General features: G+C 40.2%; 1 protein-coding gene across 11 annotated transcripts in view; it reads left to right on the plus strand.

Moving 5' to 3' along the window:
• SYNE1 (spectrin repeat containing nuclear envelope protein 1) overlaps window positions 1–18,428 on the plus strand; it is a 270,851-nt gene that overhangs the window by 194,792 nt on the left and 57,631 nt on the right. For all 11 annotated transcript variants that reach the window (XM_077925894.1, XM_077925896.1, XM_077925887.1 and 8 more), the window contains 14 exons: window positions 551–747; window positions 1,778–1,910; window positions 2,874–3,056; window positions 4,794–4,943; window positions 5,913–6,089; window positions 6,530–6,685; window positions 10,218–10,373; window positions 10,851–11,021; window positions 12,011–12,144; window positions 12,971–13,175; window positions 14,410–14,592; window positions 15,615–15,761; window positions 16,086–16,240; window positions 17,266–17,413. In XM_077925894.1, coding sequence (XP_077782020.1) covers window positions 551–747; window positions 1,778–1,910; window positions 2,874–3,056; window positions 4,794–4,943; window positions 5,913–6,089; window positions 6,530–6,685; window positions 10,218–10,373; window positions 10,851–11,021; window positions 12,011–12,144; window positions 12,971–13,175; window positions 14,410–14,592; window positions 15,615–15,761; window positions 16,086–16,240; window positions 17,266–17,413 — 2,295 coding nt within the window. The remainder of the gene's footprint in view (window positions 1–550; window positions 748–1,777; window positions 1,911–2,873; window positions 3,057–4,793; window positions 4,944–5,912; window positions 6,090–6,529; window positions 6,686–10,217; window positions 10,374–10,850; window positions 11,022–12,010; window positions 12,145–12,970; window positions 13,176–14,409; window positions 14,593–15,614; window positions 15,762–16,085; window positions 16,241–17,265; window positions 17,414–18,428) is intronic.

An 18,428-nucleotide genomic window follows, 5' to 3' on the forward strand; every position in this document is an offset into this window, starting at 1 on the left:
CCATCACTGCCTCCTGGAGGAGCGAGATTCATAGTTTGACTGTGTGCTGTGTGAATAATTACTTCCATTAGTCCTAAATCTTCCAATGTTCAGCTTCATTGGTATCTTTTAGTAACATGTAAAAACAGCCAGAGATTTAATTACCACAGAAGTATTTGCTAGGTTTCATAATGAATTCGAAGAAGAGGAGGCTGGGAAATACAACATGGAGTGGAGGGGGTCCTCTTGGTAGTTTGTGGGTTGGGGTGACCTAGGAGAGGGCATTTCTTGTGGTAGCCCCTAAGTTGTGACGTTGCCTTCCCACAGTGGTGCAACTGGCTTCTTCACTATACAGTTTTCCTGTGAATGCTGAAGATGCACCTCTGTGCTTTGGCCTTTGACGCTTCAGATGTGTGTTTTCAGAGCCTACCCTATTCCTGTGATTACAATCTGTTACAATTGTTTTCTATTTTGATTTTCAATTGTCATAACCCACTGTAGGACCTGCTGAGAAAAGGCAGGTAATAAAGATGTTGTTGATGATGCCTCTTTTCTCTCATTGCCATGACAGCATCTGAAATCTAGCCTTGCTGAATACCAGCCCAAGCTTTACCAAATACTGGATGATGGGAAAAGACTACTGTTCTCTGTCACCTGTTCAGAATTGGAAACTCAGCTAAACCAACTAGGGGAGCAATGGTTAAATAATACCAGCAAGGTCACCAAGGAGCTGCATAGACTGGAAACTATACTTAAACACTGGACAAGGTAGTGTTAATCACACTGAACAAGGGTGGACTTAACTGCTTTACCATTTTGCATTCCAGCAATCAAATTTTGCCTTTAAAGTTTTTTTGTTTTTTTAGTGTAAAACTTTGTAAAAGTTCCTAGGAAATCAATCTTTTGAACAGGCGAAAGCAGACTTAATTAATTATAAATTCTCTCCAATACAGTTTTCTTCAAATTCCATCTAGTAAAATATTTGTTATAAACTTTTAAAAAAAAACAATGCATATATGTATCTCCAGTGCAAGTTCCTGCTGTGAACTTTTGTGGCTGATTATTTACTCATGTACAGTCCCACTATCAGGTATTTTGGAATATTGCATCACCATAACAGCTTGTATTCTGCATTCTGTAAGTTAATAAACCTAGAAGTAGCTTTTAAGTCTAGAGTTCCACAAATCACATACTTTGGGGATGTCTTGTATACTTTTAAAATACACTCCCAAAGTTGAATGTGAGTATCGTGAGTTGCAACCAAGTTGAAGACATCAGGAAACAGTAGACACTAAGGTGCACTAAGAAAAGTGTGCTGCTTATTTAAAGAAGTACATGTATTTAAGCAGCTGTGTGTGCATAATTACATAGTTTTAAATAAAAAAGTAACTTGTAAAATAGAATAGAATTGTAGAGTTGGAAGGGACCACGGGGGTCATCTGGTCCAATTCCATGCAAAGCAGGAATCTTTTGCCCAGCATGAGACTTGATACCATCACCCTGAGATTAAGAGTCTCATGCTCCACCAACTGAGCTATCCCAGGAATATTCAATTATGTTTCAAGTTAATACAGGCAATCCTCTTTTTGCGCGGAGCTTACGTTCCATAAAGCGTTCCGCCTTTTTAGTGATGTTTTGGATGTGCGTAAATCTGTTATGGTCTGTATATCAATTTTGGTGATATAAGGAGAAAGATTTTGTCAGGGAATTGGGGGAGGATCTTAACTCATGAAAGTTCAGGGTTGCCCAATATTTGAAGTAAGGTGTGAAATGTGTCTGTCCTTTGTCCGCCCAATAGATATCAAAGTGAGTCAGTTGAGCTGATTCATTGGCTCCAGTCAGCAATGGATCGTCTGGAGTTCTGGACCCAGCAATCGGTTACAGTCCCTCAAGAACTGGAATCAGTCAGAGATCACTTGAATGCATTTTTGGTAAGATGCAATAAGTATCCTTGCCAGCTCTGTGTTTTGGGAGATCCTGCTATCATAACACCACCCTAACCAAGACCCCAATTTACAATGTATTGTTTTGATTAGTTTTTATACTTAATCAAAGAACAGTGTAGTTAAAAGACTGTTTGTGCAAAGCTGCTATCTTCCTCACAAGCTAAAGAGACTTACTGCTCTGGAATTCTTACTACCTTATTATACTTTTGTAGTTTTCACAGTGAAAAAAATCATTCTTGGCTTGCTGCCATTACATGTCAGGTCTCTGAGGTGCTCCCAGTTTGGTGAGCCTTTGGAAGTAGGCTGGCTTCCCCATTTGGCACCACCACACTAGATGCTGGCCTGACTCATTCAGGGAGCCAGTCATAAAACCTTCGAGGTGGGGCCTATGGCATGGGCCAGAGGAAAAAGTTACTGTAGGTTCAAGCCTGGGCTGTGACTTCTGCATTGCCGTTGTAGACTCCTCCACCCACCACACTGTGCTAAAATTGTTCTTGCTGTGGACAGAAATTGGTCACTGATTAACAGACCTGGAAAGGAATTTTCTTAACTACCACCATTGGCCTGGAGGTTGTGAGGTTTTCATTTCCCCCTTTTTGGTGGTGGGAGGGCATTGGGCAGGATCTGCAGCTTATGAGAGGATCCCTATAATGGGCCTTGTGGGAAAGTGCATTAATGTTATGCTGTGGTGGGCCCCAAACCTTACAACTTCTTATTGATTTCCGTAGCAAGCAAGCTGGGGAAGACATCATCCAGTATATGGCCATATATAACCCACATTATCCTCACTTGTGACCATTTCCCCCCCCCCCCTCTTGAATGACATTCATGAGTTCATCTGGAACACAATGCGTTTAAAGTTATTTTCATACATAGTGCAGATTGGCAACATTTTTGCTGCTAAGCATGTTTATGTCAACTAGTTATACCAAATGCCAATCTTTCCAGGAATTTTCTAAAGAAGTTGATGCCAAGTCATCGCAGAAATCCACTGTTCTGAGTACTGGAAACCAACTCCTGAGACTGAAGAAGGTGGATACTGCAGCTTTGAGGGCAGGATTGTCCCAGATTGACAACCAGTGGACAGAGCTACTCACACAGATTCCTATAGTGCAAGAAAAACTGCATCAGGTATGGTAGACGCTCAGCGTTACATCTGAATTCATTATGTTTACAAGTGATCCAGGGCACATTTACGTGAAAGTATGGCTAACTGAAATCAGTGAGGCTTCCAGATGTTATTAGAGTGGCGTTTCAGTAAGTGGATTTATAGGTATATAAATCATACCCCCAACAAAATTGCATATGCATTAACACTGCTTTCATTCAGTATCACTACCTTATAAAGCCTGCTATTCAAATGCCTCTGTTGAACTTATTGCTATGCCTTGCCCCTCAGCACAGCTCAATATATGTGACTGTTTGCAAATCCCTCTACAATTGTTGTCAGAGGAATCAAGCACCAAAGCTTTATTGGTTCTGTCTGGGAGATTTTGTGATTACTTGGGCTAGAAACAGCAGCCCATAATTGCTATAGGAACTGTGCTTTGGGTTTGACCATCCTTAAATGCCTGCATTGACACTAAAATTTTCCCTGGTGTGCTGGCACTGAGAAGAGATCTGGTTGGAAAGCAGCTAGTCCCCGGGGGGGGGGGGCAGTTTAGCTGAGTGGGAATTTTGTGAGGTTGTATTTGATTAGCGTGTTGGACTCCCATTCTTTGCCTACTCCATACTGTCTGGAATTCTAATTGGCTGTTAGAGGTGTGGTTTTATTTTTTGACTTGCTGCTATTTTTGTTTGATTGACATTTATCATGGGCAGGTAAGTGGATTTTAATAATGAGAATAAGTACCCTGAAGCATCCTTGAGGGAAGAGAACTTTCCAAACAACTTCCATTGCTGACTGACTTCATAGGTTGCTCTTTGGGGCCTTGACGAGTGTTGGACAAGTTCATCCCCCTCATCCCCCTAGCTAAGGATGAAGAATTTTGGGGAATGGAGGCCTGCTAGAGTGAACAGGCTCAGAGAAACAGAGGGAAGCACCCTACCTGTCTTGCCCAGAGTCCACCTGCCATCACTTTCATAATCTGGTTGAATTGACTGCAGGTCATACTATTATATAATAAGTATGACCTTTATACTAAATCTCTGGGTCTGTCAGGTGGTGCCGTTTCTTCTGAATCTTCTGTTGCTAGAAGTGTACTGACGTTTTTGCCACAGGCAGTGATCCAAAGCGTATTTATTTGGAAAAGACCTGCTGAAATCAGTCACTGCCCCACCCCAAGATTTCACCAGCTGCATAAGAGGCCAGCCCCCCCCCCCCGGGATCCTGCAAGAGGATCCTACTTTGTCCTCAGCCATGAAAGCCACTCCACAAATTGGCTGACATCTTTGATGAACTCCCCAAGCTGTTTCTAGCATATTTACTTGTAAGAAAGTTGCATTGATTTCCATAGGACATTTCCAAATAAATATACTTTGGATCACAGCCTGAAGCAGAAAAGTTCAGTACGCTTGCAGGAGGAAAATATTCAGAAAAAAAACCCCAGCACTATTATAACTGACAAAGTCTCATTTGTATAATGCATTCAGTAATAGGCACCAGATTTCAGTAAAGATGTTGCCAAGTTTCAAAATATTCAAAAGGTGATAACCTATCTAAACTACAAATCTGTCAAGCAGGATTACTCTATTTCTTTTGGTATGCCAAATAATTTTGTTAAAAACTTAGATATTTGTTACACATGTCTACATGTGTCATGGAACTTAATAAAAATAATGTTTTATCGCATATTTCTAGAATGAGCCATTCTTTCATGGATTTTATTATTTGGGTTTCATAACTATGTATTTTTTTATTTCTTGCAGCTCCAAATGGACAAGCTTCCTTCTCGTCATGCCATCGTGGAAGTCATGAGTTGGATTTCATTGATGGAAAATGTCATTTCTGAGGATGAGGAAAACTTTAAAAATGTAGTAGGACACAAAGTTATTCAAGACTATCTTCAGAAATATAAGGTAAGTGGTACAGGAGGGTTGGAAAGTAGGAATATCAGCCCAAGGATAAGATAACAAAATTTTAGTATACCTATGAGTTAGGATGTGAACGACTGAATTAAAATAACAACTTTTGTCTTTCCAAATAACATGGCTTTATGAATTCTAAACACTTCCAGTGGTACTAAAATCAGTTTTTGTATAGACATTACTGGTTTTAGTATACCAGATCCAATATTAGACTCGTTTGAAACAAAATTATTTTTTCCTACATGAAAATTAAATGCAGTGTCTGCAGAGTCTTGTACTACTTCCCGGGCCTCTGTAATAGGGCCTGCTTTTGAAAATCAGCACATAGGGGGCAGCATGCAACTAACTTGTTCTGTCAGCGCAAGGATTTACACTTGCACAATGACACCTTCCCCCCTCCCCACACAAGCAGTCCCTAAATCTGTTCCAGAGGTTCGCAACCCTCCAGAGCACATTTGTAGAGGGCACAGGATGTTTGTGGGGACAGGAGAGGAATTTCCATTGTGTAAGCATAAATCCTTGTGCTGACAGAACAAGTTAGTTGTCTACTACCCAGATTTTTTTTATTTTCAGTAGTGGGTTTTCAACCTGTCCCGAAATTCAATGACTGTGTTTGCACATCATGTTCAGCCACAGCTAATGTTTAATTAAATGCAAATGAGCAGTGTTTGTTTGGCAAACCACAAACCACAAGCTTGCATTTTTTTGCTCCTGTTGTGACCAGGAGCACCATAGTTAAACTATGGTTTAACATGAGGAGCCAACTAGGCCAGTATCTTAACAATTGATTTAGCTGTTTGGGGTCATAGTGACACCGTCCCTGTTATTAGCCTTCCAAAATACGTTACTTAGAACTATTTATTTTTATGGGGTTTTGGCAAAGCATGATATTACTAGCATTCATTTCTTCTTTCTGTAAAGCAATGTCTGATAGTTTCCATTGTTTCTCTTTTTCACTAGGGTTTCAAGATTGATGTCAACTGTAAGCAGTTAACTGTAGATTTTGTTAACCAATCAGTACTTCAAATTAGCAGTCAGGATGTGGAGAGTAAACGCAGTGACAAGACTGATTTTGCAGAACAACTTGGAGTAATGAATAGGCGTTGGCAGGTCCTGCAGGGCCTGATAACAGAAAAGGTAAGGAAAGAAACCCACCAAATTTTTAGAGAGAATGGCAAGAGCAGAAATTGCTTATTAATCAGAGGGAAAGACATATTCTGAATTCCATTATTTATGCGTGAGAGCTAGTACTGGACCAAAGTATTTGTCCCAGCAATTTTCATAGCAGGGTTCTTTGCGGCGGGGGGGGGGGGGAGGTGAAATGCACTCCAACCTTTGGGGGCAGGCAAATTCTAGGAATTTACCTTTATGTAAGAGGCAGACAAGTCTTTTTCTTACTGTTACTGTTTATTAAAGTGGTGACTTGACTGCCCTGAAGTTTGCTGCCCTACGATGCTCTCGGAACAATGCTATGTTCTAAGAAAGCTTGAACTAATACAGAAGTACTTTCCACTGAAAGAAGCAGTTACCTCAACTCTGTGAATTACATTATTTAAAATATCTGATATCTTTTTCAGATTCAGTTGTTAGAAGGTTTTCTGGAATCTTGGATAGAATATGAAGACAGTGTTCAATCCCTGAAGATGTGGTTTGAAACTCAGGAGAAGAGACTGAAGGAACAACAGAAAATTGGAGACCAGGCTTCAGTCCAGAATGCCTTGAAAGACTGTCAGGTATTGCTGTGGTGGTGGTTGTTAAATTACTGCATTTTTGTCCTAACCTTCCTCTCAAAGGAGCCCAGAGTAGCAAACACAAAAATTGTCATATACAATAAAATTAAAAATAAAACGAAAGCATTTAAAGAGTCGTGTATTCTCACAGCTAATAATTGCAGGGTTGCCAAGAACAGTATTTTTCAGCCACCAAATGCCTCTGTAAACAGGACTGTTTTAAAGTTTCTCCTGAATGTTAATAACGAGGGAGACGGGTGCCTCACCAGGGAGGATATTCTACAAGCAGGCAACCACTGCTGAGAAGGCTCTGTCATACAGGTCAATGCCAGCTGGGCAGCATCACCAACAGAGCTTCCCCTGCAAATATTTGAGGAAACATTATTTTAGGTATTTGGGTGCCAAGCCATCTAGAAATTTGTATGCTGATACTATTGCATTGAATTGGACGCAGTAACTGGCAGCCAGTGGAGTGCTTTGAGAACCTGTGGCACATTGGCCCATTGGATCTACCGGGTAGCTGCATTATGCACTAGCTGCAGTTTCTGGGCTGTCTTCAAGGGAAAACACACCTGGAAGACATTACAGTAATCCTGGCCTGATGTCACTAGGACATGGTCAGCTGAAGCCAGGCTATCCTGGTCCTGGAACAGCTGTGCTTAGAATCCAGAAGCAGTCCCATACTGTTCCCTTTACATTGAGAGGATGGGGTTGAAACCTCTTCCAGATACCTAATTCCCAAACATGGCAACCACCCATTCACATCACCTCTGTTTAACCAGGATTCATCTTCAGTTTACTGGCCCCCATCAGGCCCATCATGACTTTCGGCTGGCTGGGTGTTACTTGGCCCTGACACCTCTTGCTCCTTTCCATCCCTCAATTTTGTGTGGCCATGTCTCTCTTGTGTCTCAAGCATAAGCTGTGACGCCTACTGTACTTGTTCTGTTTTCACTTTCTAGCTATAACTCAATATAGCAGTAGATCATTGGAAATCACCCCCTTCATGTTGATAAAGATATTTCATTCCTTAGCTCTGACCTAGATTCCAGATCTTAGCTTGGCTCTATCGGTGTAATTCAATATGGCAGTAGATTGTCTGGATCACTCTCTTATGTTGATAAGCTGTCCCATTATTTAGCTCTGACCTAAATTCTAGACCACCCTGAATCCTGTATACCTTTCCGGAACTTCTCATATGTGCCACTAGAGTGAGGTGAATGTTTTCTATACTTTGAAAACTACACAATTCTCTCGACCAGATTTTATATTAAAACATTAAGATATTTCTATTTTAAGTGGCTGGCAAAAAGCTGACATCACAGTCTCAGGAACAGGGTGGTATTCAGGATTTTCAGTTATACTCTTTGATTTTTGAAATGAAGGGAAATTTTGGGGGTGCTATGTTTTTGGTCATCTGGTAGCCTAGATGAACAGAAAACCTAGCTTTGAGTCTTTTTAAAGAAATTTTGTCTTGACAAATAGCAATTTAAAAAAAAAAAAAAACATTTCAGATCATGTTGGTCTACCTTAATTATCAAAACGGCACCTATCAAAAAATGAGGGGTGATACCTTTTTTCATTGTTTAACATGATCATGATGATTCTCCTGTTCTCATTATTTTAACCCAGTAGGTTGCTTGTCATCCTGTATAAGTAAGCCTTTGACCAATCACAATCACTAAGAATTTGTTTTTGACTTGAGGTTGTAAATAAATAAAATTGTGACATTACATTAATGTTTGCTTGAAACAGGCTGGGTGGATTGCACTGTTGAATTTGGATCCACATTTCAATGCGGATGTATTTGTTTTCTTTCTTTTTTTCACACTACAATACTTGTCCATTTGGATATACATCCCAGTCCAAGAAAACTTTGGACCACTGTCTGGGCAATGACATTGTGTTCCCTTGGCTGCAGATAGGTGCCAAAAACACATTAAAGAGTGGAAGAGAGGAGTTTGCAAACATTTCCCAGCCTCTCTGTAAATGACAACTTGCATGGACCGCAGGAAAATTCAGCACAGTCCTGTGCATCTGGTTGGCCAAAGCGGGAGCAGGATGATGGACTTAGTGGACCTTACATTAAGCTACTCCTACGTTCTAAATTTAGATGTGCCTAACTTTCTATGGCCACATCCTTATTTTCCTAGGCAATGCGATAACCTCAAAGTATAATTTAGTGCCCAGATGTTTTGTGGTAAACATCTAGAACGTCATCCAGTTTATTGTCTTTATGTGACAGTGCACACTAGAGACCCCCACAAACCAAGGTTTGTTCTTAGTTTAGTAAGGAGAGAGCTTAACCATGAGTCATGATCCAGATAGCATACTAAGCCAAACTTTAAGTTGGCTTAATGTGGCATGGTAGCAAAAAGGGGCAAGAGGACAAAGTAGCTGCAAGCTTCCTAAGCCACAGCTTGGCTTAGTGTGTCACACAAACCAGGGCATATTTTGGCAGGAATTTGTCTGCTAAAAACCCAAAGAAATCATTTTTCTAAGTCTTTAGACATGGGTGATATTCAACTTAATTATACTCAGAGTAAATTCATTGAAATCAATCAGCATAAGTTAGCCTTAACTTGACTTCTGATTTTAATGGGTCTACACTTAACATCACCCATTAGAGCAATGTAATGCAAATGTTGCAATTCCTATATTAACTGCTGATAGATAGCATTCAAATTTTCCTCAAATAGTTTAGGAAAATCTCTGCAGTAAATCAGAAGCAAGCATGACACTTTAATTGAGTTATGAGATTGGAAAGATGAAAGTATTTCTCTTCCAGTATTTTTGGCATTTGGTGCATTTTTCTTTCCTTTGATCTCAGGCCAGTTTAAATTTTATTTATTTATTTGAACATTTTGTTGTAGACCTCAGTGTAAATCTAAAAGAGAATATGTTAACCATTAAACCATTCCAAAATGAAGAGTGAAGCATTGATCTGCCAGGAAATAGAAAAAAATGTGTTTTATACTGAGAAAACAGAACTGGAACAACTTGTCAAAAATGTTGCAATCATAATTTTATTTAATTGTAACTTTATATTTTAACAGCAAATATAGGTAATATACAACCTTACGAAAGACTATGCACAAGTCTTCTTGTGATTTCTAGTTATGGGCCATGAGCAATCTAAGTGACATTCAGAATCATATTCAGAATGTAGTGATTCTGAATAAACACAGGGTGGTATCCAATGCTACTGTTCCATTTGTGTGATGGAACTTCCTGTTTCTTTCCTCTTCCCTGTAACTCTAGTGGGTTGGGAGACTCTCTGGAGTGGATTTGGGAGGTGTGGGGAGGAGGAGTGGAAAGGTAAGTCCATACAGCATTTGATACAGCCTATTGTTTTAATTAAAAACAATTGAAATGGCAATATGTGAATCATTATTTATGGCGAATCCGTTGCATTAGAGAGCTGTGCAAATTCTCCACCAGATCTTTCACTGTTTATCGGGAACTGTTAATGCTTTCGACATTTGAGAAAGTTGGAAACCTAAAACAAAACCATGGTCATTTGTATTTCTTTCAGGAACTCGAACAGCAAATAAAAGCTAAGGAAAAGGAAGTTGAGAAAGTGGAACAGTGTGGCCTTTCCTTGATACAGAATAAAAAAGAAGAAGTTTCTGTTGTTGTCATGAACACACTTCAGCAACTAAACCATTCTTGGGCAAATTTGGACCACATGGTAAGCAAGTATGGCTGCATTTATGAAGAGGGGAATTTTAGCTCAAAGAGCAGCCAGTGGGAATTTGTGCATGTGTTGCTGCAGTTTAGCCAAGGAATTTGATTCACTTGTGCAGAATTTATGTAGAGCTTTTTAAACATTTTACTCTGTTTGGATTGCAACTCATCTTACAACACTAAAGAATACATAGGCTATTGGCTGGATCCAGATTTTCCATGATGAGGAAGAGGTTACCCTTGGCAATTCTTCCTCCCCACTGCAGACCCCTCTGCCTCCTGAAAATCTGCTCCATATCAGCATGATAGGTGGTGCTGGAGGCTGCAGGGGACGGGTGTGTGTGTGTGTCAATATTAGACCAGAGAAAATAATAAAATCTGAAATAGTAACCTTGTCTTCAGAATGATTTAAACCAGCAGCAAATGGCATTTATACTTTCCTTTTTTATTTATTGTTTGGTTCTGTTTCTTTTTCTGTCAGGTTGGCCAGCTGAAAATATTGCTGCAGTCTGTCCTTGATCAGTGGAACTCTTATAAAGCAGCTTATGAAGAACTGAATAGTTACCTGATGGAAGCAAGATACTCGCTATCTCGCTTTCATCTCCTTACAGGTTCCCTGGAAGCAGTGAAGGTTCAAGTTGATAACATCCAGGTAAGGACATGAGCATCCAAGCCTTTAGTGTATTTAGGAAAGTCGGGAAAATTTCCAAACTTTGCAGGGAAGCAAATTATTGCCAATTGAAGCCTTTTAAAACTGCGCTTAAAACATGGCAAACTTGTTCTACAGTGTTCTTCATTCAGTGGTGCTTTAGGATTTCAACACCTCTTAGCACCATTTTAGTTCCTGCTAACAGGTTGCCAGATGTGACTCTGAAAAGAAAATGTAAAACTTTAAAATCAAACTGCAATTAAAATGCTTGCTGGAATAAAAAAAAAAAAATCTTCAGTTGGTGCTGGAAGTTCAGTAGGTAAAAAGTAAAAAAAAGGGGGATCCATAAAAGGTGAAGTCAGACATACCTATAATCAGATGCATAGGGGAATCCATCATCAGCTCCCCATACCTGGGAGGAGGGCAAACCAGGTTGGAGAAAGACGACCTGTGAACTCAGAGCTGGAGCAAGCTGGGCTTGGTTATGCAGCTGTGGACTTGATAGGCAACCCACAAGACACTGGGAGGTTTATATCCTCTTATGTGGCTCCTACCCCTTTCTGGTTATCTGCTGGGTCCCACTGTACATATGCTCCTGTGCTTCTCCTCCTGAGTAGACCTTGTGGTGAATTCCTCTGACTGCTTGGGAACAGCATCATCATTGGCTCTGGACTTGTTGCTAGGCCCAATGCCACCTTTGCTCCTGGGGAGAAGTGGGAAAGTCTAGGATTGAGGTGGAGTGTGTGAGGCTGTTGTGGGCAGGCAATGTGTTTCAGGCTGTTCAACTGTCTGACAGCAGTGGCACTGGAGGTCTCTACAGAGGCCCACTCCTCTTCTTCCGACGTAGTCTCTCTGGAGTCACCTCAACTGGAATTCGAATGGGTAACTCCTGCCTGTGAATAAATAACATAGTGATTTATTATTCCATGTCTTCCTTCCTGGTTGCAATTGCACATTTCTTTCCACTTTAATCTCTCTCCCCCTTTTTAAAGAACTTGCAGGATGAATTGGAAAAGCAAGACCATAGCTTACAGAAATTTGGATCAGTGACCAATCAGTTATTGAAAGAATGCCACCCACCTGTCACAGAAGTACTTAACAACACTTTGAAAGAAATGAACTTGAGGTAAGAAACCAAACGTATTTTTTAAACGTAATCCCAAATAGGTACCTGAAGGGTGGGAGGGGCAAAACAAGCTTGCAGGTTCCTCAAGTAGTTTTACCTTAATCCTCCCAGCTCTGTAATGAAAATCCATTTCTCTCTGAGCCAGTATAACTCTAGGCTGTTCAAGTCATCTGTATAAAACAGGCAAAACAAATAATTTTCTGATACCATTTGAAACATTAAATAGTTCCAGTATAAACCAGAAGCTTCAAAGCAAAGTAGACACCCAAATCCAGTTAAATTATGGTCTCAAACACACACACGTTTCTAATAAGCCCCCTTGGAAGTTGTGTGAGTTAGAGTACCCCATGCGAGAACATTGTGATCAGATTTTAATTCTGATCTGCTAGTTTACTACATGTTTGGCTTTTTAATGTGAGTAAACATTCACAGGTTCTTCTATCTACAATATGGTGTCCAGAATTGTACCTCCTTAGCCTACCACTTCATTCTACGTAATGTTTTTGGCTCTTTTCTCCACATGTAGTTTTCAAATGAAGGGTTTCTTTAACACCCACACCCCTACATGTCTCTTTTTTAATTACTTTTTTATGGAACAAACAAAGGTCATCATAGGGTTATGAAGTCTGGCTTCAAAGTCCATTAGTCAACATATTTGGTGTTCCTTTTTCAAATTGTTTTTGTGAGAAATAGCCAAATTGCCATCTTATTCATGCAGAAGTTTTGAAACCCAAGATGAAGATGTACTCAAAAGTTCTTCCATAGTCTATTTTGTTTTCCCTCAGTGAGCTCCTCTATCTCACAATACATTGGTTATAATCACTAGGTGGAACAACCTTCTAGAAGAAATTGCAGAGCATCTGCATTCCAGTAAGGGCCTGCTTCAACTCTGGCAAAAGTACAAAAACTATTACACACAGTGCTGTTCCACAGTTCAGCAGTATGAGGACCGAACAAATGAACTTCTGAAGGCTGCAACTAGCAAGGACATTGCTGATGATGAAATTACTGCTTGGATTCATGATTGCAACGTAAGTTCAGTAAACTGAAGGCTGTGCCATTAGTCCACACTTTTAAACTGCAGCAAGGTCCCTAATGTTAAATACGCAAGGATTCTTAAAAACTAGCTGAATACTGACAAGGGAACAGATGAAGTGTTTCCCTTCTCTTCCAATACACCTTTACCATACTCATTCTTCTCCCAGGCTCCAGTCCCTGATCCTCCATTCAGACCATTGCGACTCATAGACCAAGGAGATCAGCTTTTCCAAAACATTTCCCCACACCAAATTTGCCCTGAGACCCTAAGGTATTCCCCCAAATAGCAAATTGGGAGGTTGAGATAAGGTTGCTTATTGCCACCTTACCCCTGAACCCAGATTCTTTTGATTGCTACATCTTCATAGTCCTGGGACTGTGTTATTGCCTTCCCTGTTAATGATGGCTGCACCATCCAGTGAATAGGTTTTCAAATCCCCATGCAGCCATGAAGCTCACTGGGTGAACTTGGGCCAGCCATAGCATAACCTACTTCACAGGGTTGTGGTGGTGGTGAAATGGGGAGGAAGAGAACCTTGAGCTCCTTGGAAGATAAAGGTGGCATATAAATGTATGTATGTATGTATGTAGGGGACGCGGGTGGCGCTGCGGGTAAAACCTCAGCGCCTAGGACTTGCCGATCGCATGGTCGGCGGTTCGAATCCCCGCGGTGGGGTGCGCTCCCGTCGTTCGGTCCCAGCTCCTGCCAACCTAGCAGTTCGAAAGCACCCCCCGGGTGCAAGTAGATAAATAGGGACCGCTTACTGGTGGGAAGGTAAACGGTGTTCTGTGTGCTGCGCTGGCTCGCCAGATGCAGCTTGTCACGCTGGCCACGTGACCCGGAAGCGTCTGCGGACAGCGCTGGCTCCCGGCCTATAGAGTGAGATGAGTGCACAACCCTAGAGTCTGGCAAGACTGGCCCGTACGGGCAGGGGTACCTTTACCTTTACCTTTATGTATGTATGTATGTATGTATGTATGTATGTATGAATACATGAATGCTTGCCTGCAAATCAAGGAGCAGGTCCCTAGGACTCACAGCCAAGATAGTCAATACCATTTTCTTCCAGGAAAGCTAACAAAGCTGTAACAGTTTAATGTATGTTATTGTTTTATTATGTTGAGGTCAATGTCAACATATTCTAAGTTCGATAATACTTTGCACTATGAAAAATCACCCCTCAGAAGCTACTTGTATGCTGTTTTTAAGTATCACAATCTCTGCAGGACTTGCTTAAAGGCATGAAGACCGTGCAGGATTCTCTGTTTGTTCTGCATGAACTGGGGGAACAGCTGAAGCAACAGGTGGACTCTTCTGCAGCAGCAGCTCTCCAGTATGGTCAAGTCTCTCTGAACCAGAATTTATCATCCTTAGAACAGGCTCTGAGCAGGCAGCAATCTATACTACAGGTAGGAAGACCTTACCACACACTTACAGCTCCTTCTTTCCCAGTACCTTCCATTGCTCACATAATTCATGTAAGTTTTTAAGTTGATGTTTTGCTGTGGTTTTAATACTTCTTTGGCAGCCACCCAGAATGGCTGGGGCAACCCAGTCAAATGGGTGGCATAAAATTATTACTATTATTATTTTTAAGTTGGGATTGTCATACTGCCTTGTTTAGGACATGATAATAGTAATTATCACTTCTGCAAATGAAACCAGCTTTTGCAGAATAGCATTATTGTCACATTGTTTTAACAGTAGTCACCATATTGAATGACTGGTCTGAAAGTTTTCATCAGCAACCATGTCTGCAATGAATGACACAAAAACAATGATATTTAGTCTTTATTTAGCATTTTGCTCTTATTGTGACTAAAATGGTCACATTATGGATGAGTTGCCCCATGGCAACAGGACAGATGTCTGTGGAAAAGGAGGAAGAGTCTTTGTGCAATGTATGGAGCTCATAAGTTGCCGCATTATTATTATTTTAAGGTTTTAATTAATTATGCATGAAATAGGAAACAAAACAAATAAGAAGAAAAAAACAAGAAAAGGGTAGTATATAGATTCTCTCAGTTGGTAAAATATCAGGGTAGGAGTGCATGAGGAGAAACGTAAAAAAAGAGCCAATAAGAAGTCCATATTTATCTAGCAATCTAGCCAGTACTTGCTTATAGCTCTCTGTATAAGTTAACTCCACCTCTAAAAGCTGAGCCATTTAGTTTATTGTTCTCTCCCAGCTTGTTGAGACAAGATATCTGCTGTTTCATTCTCTCTCTCCCTCTCTCTCTCATCTCCACTTTTCTTATAAATAGTTCCTGCATGAATAATGCCTTTGAACGCCAGAAACTGTGATTATTCCATTCTGATTCACCCAAGCTGCAAGATTTGCTAACATACACTGTTACTGGTAGACAATTAGTCAAAAGAAACTCACATTTCATAATTTATGACCTTTCCTTTCCTTTTTTTCTAATCCAAGGCTGGGGTTCAAGATTACCAGACATTTTCCAAGAGCCTAGGAGGACTAGAGGATTGGATAAAGCAAGCTGAAGAAGTGCTAAAAGAACAAGACCCAAGTAGTTCATCTGATCTGTCCACAATACGGAATAGAATGGAAGAGCTTAAAGTAAGTTAGGACAGAAGCATGGATTTTTTTTTACTTGCAAATTTTGTTTGATACTAAAGTATGTTTAATGAGAACAAACACTTCAGGGAACCTTTTCCCCAATAAAGTAAACTGTGGGTTGTTGTTTTCCAGCAGAACATAAGGATTTAAACTGAATATGTTTTATTGTTGTAATGGATGTGTCTAAAATCTAAAATTGTGCTAAAATATGAAAGGCATCTTACATGAATATCCATAAAAGCACTGATATGTATGTTCATTCTGGTTCTCTAGCATCCTAGCCCACATGCTCTGATTACTTCTTTGTTCCCTGTCACTATACAGCGCCAGATGTTAAAATTCAGCAGCATGGCACCAGATATGGATCGTCTGAATGAGCTGGGATATAGACTACCCCTGAATGATAAAGAAATCAAAAGGATGCAAAATCTAAATAGGCATTGGTCCATTATTTCGTCACAAACCACAGAAAGATTCAGGTGGGACAACTTACAAAGGACCAAAGTTTTAACCTGGATTGAATGGAGGTTTAATGTAGCACGGTTAAATAAATTTGATGCTTCCAGGCTTGGTTTTTATACTTATCCTATAGTTTCATAAGACTGGGAGAAATTAAAAGTTTGATGGATTCAATTGTGTTCCTGAAAGCAGAATAATCTCCATTAGTCTTCACTAACCTGGTACGTTACAGATATTTTTGGACCACAACTGTGCTGGCTGGGGCTTTTTATAATCCATAGTATCTGGAGGGTACCAGGTTGGGAAAGCTACTTCTGCTTGTTTCTATAAAAAAGTGTTGTCGTGCTTCAGTTTGGCTGCCAACAGGTGCTGCTGCAAACTACAGCATGACAACACATTTCAGCACAAATGAAAGATTGTAGATGGGCAGCCCAAGCAAGCTTTGGAGGGGGTAGCCTCAGCAGGCTGCAGCAGCCCTCCTCCGCCTGCCCCAGCTCAGTTCCTCTGCCTGCCAACTTTGGGACCCTGCTTGAAGTGAGCAGGGGCACAACCCCATGTGTGTGCATGCACAGCGTTAGTACCTGTGGGAAGCCTGAGAAGACTCATTCCTGAAATTGCCCTCCTGTACCCACTTACCTGACAGTAATCTCCTGTACTTACTAGTGAATTTTCTGAAATAGCAACAATGAGCGAATCACTTCATTTATGGAAACAGAGGTTGCTTTGCTAAATCAGTTCTTCCAGAATGAAGGTAGCTGTGAGTTTTGTTTATGAACTATAGGTACATTTTAAGTGGGGAAAACATATTTTTCTAACATTCAAACTAATGAAATAGGCAAGCAGAAATGTGTGTGTTTATTTACTGTGGTAGTTGTTTTAAATTAATTTTTATGTAGGTACTTTTTCTTTTTAAAAAATACGCAGGATGAATAAATAAATAATCTCATTTAGGCCAAAGTGAAGTGAAATGGCTCCCTTAAGAACTGCTGTAAATTTGTTTTAGCAAGCTCTGAGGTGTTACTGAATCACTCTTTTATCCTTGCAGTAAGCTGCAATCCTTCATGCTGCAGCAGCAGACCTTCCTAGAAAAATGTGAGACTTGGATGGAATTCTTGGTTCAGACGGAACAGAAATTGGCTGCTGAGATTTCAGGAAACTACCAACTTCTTTTGGAACAGCAGAGGGCGCACGAGGCAAGTTGTAATGAAAGAATGAGCAAACTGACAATCCAATCTGTGGCTGGATTGATTAGTGGCTTGTAGATTGCAACCACTGCAACCATAAGCGTTTGTTGTTCAAGTGTTAAGTTTTGTCATCTTCCGTACACCTTCTTCACTCATTCCGATTAGCTGTGTTATATGTGAGCTGGAAGTGCCTTGGTATCAGCCTTAGCAACTGCTGTGTGTGAACCACCCTAAGATCTATAGATATGAAGGGTGGTATATATAAATTTAATCAATAATAATGATGATGAAGATGAAGAATTTCTGCACAATGTACTGTGCAAGATGATTGTAAAGAGTGCTTAGTCTGAGTTCTACAACTAGAAGAGGGTACTTGAGTCAGGTGTTAATTTATTTGAAGTTTTACTTTGTCAAATGATTTTCATAGTTTGATTTGCTCAGTCCATTCCTCATCCACTATCATCTATCTATCTATCTATCTATCTATCTATCTATCTATCTATCATCTAGCTATATTTCATAAAGTTTATATACTATTTGGTTGTAAAAACAAACTCAAAGCTGAGTACAAAAAGATAAAACAATAAAATCAAGAAAAAAATCACAACCATACTTTAAAACACACAAAAGTTAAAATGCTAAAACATATTACAAATTACTTCAAGTGTTTAAACATCTGACTAGGCTTGTCTAAACATTAATGTTTTTAGCAGGTGCCAAAAAGAGTACAGTGAAAGCGCTGGCTTGATCTCAGCAGACAGGGAGTTTCAAAGTGCAGGAGCTGCCACACTAAATGATTGAGGACTTAGAAAGGCAAATGGGTATTATATGGTACCTGTAGTTAGCCAGTTCTACCCATTGTAGCAGTTGAGTGGGCACATGTGGGGCAAGGCGATCTCCTAGATAAACTGGTCCCAAGTTGTTAAGGGTAAATATATTATGGGGTACATTACTTCCTTCAAATCCTTATATCATCTATAGGAGATCTGGTTTTGAGTATATATAAAAACTTCAGTTAAATAGA

The sequence above is a fragment of the Podarcis muralis genome, chromosome 3 (assembly GCF_964188315.1).
Source record: "Podarcis muralis chromosome 3, rPodMur119.hap1.1, whole genome shotgun sequence".
NCBI classification, from domain to species: domain Eukaryota; kingdom Metazoa; phylum Chordata; class Lepidosauria; order Squamata; family Lacertidae; genus Podarcis; species Podarcis muralis.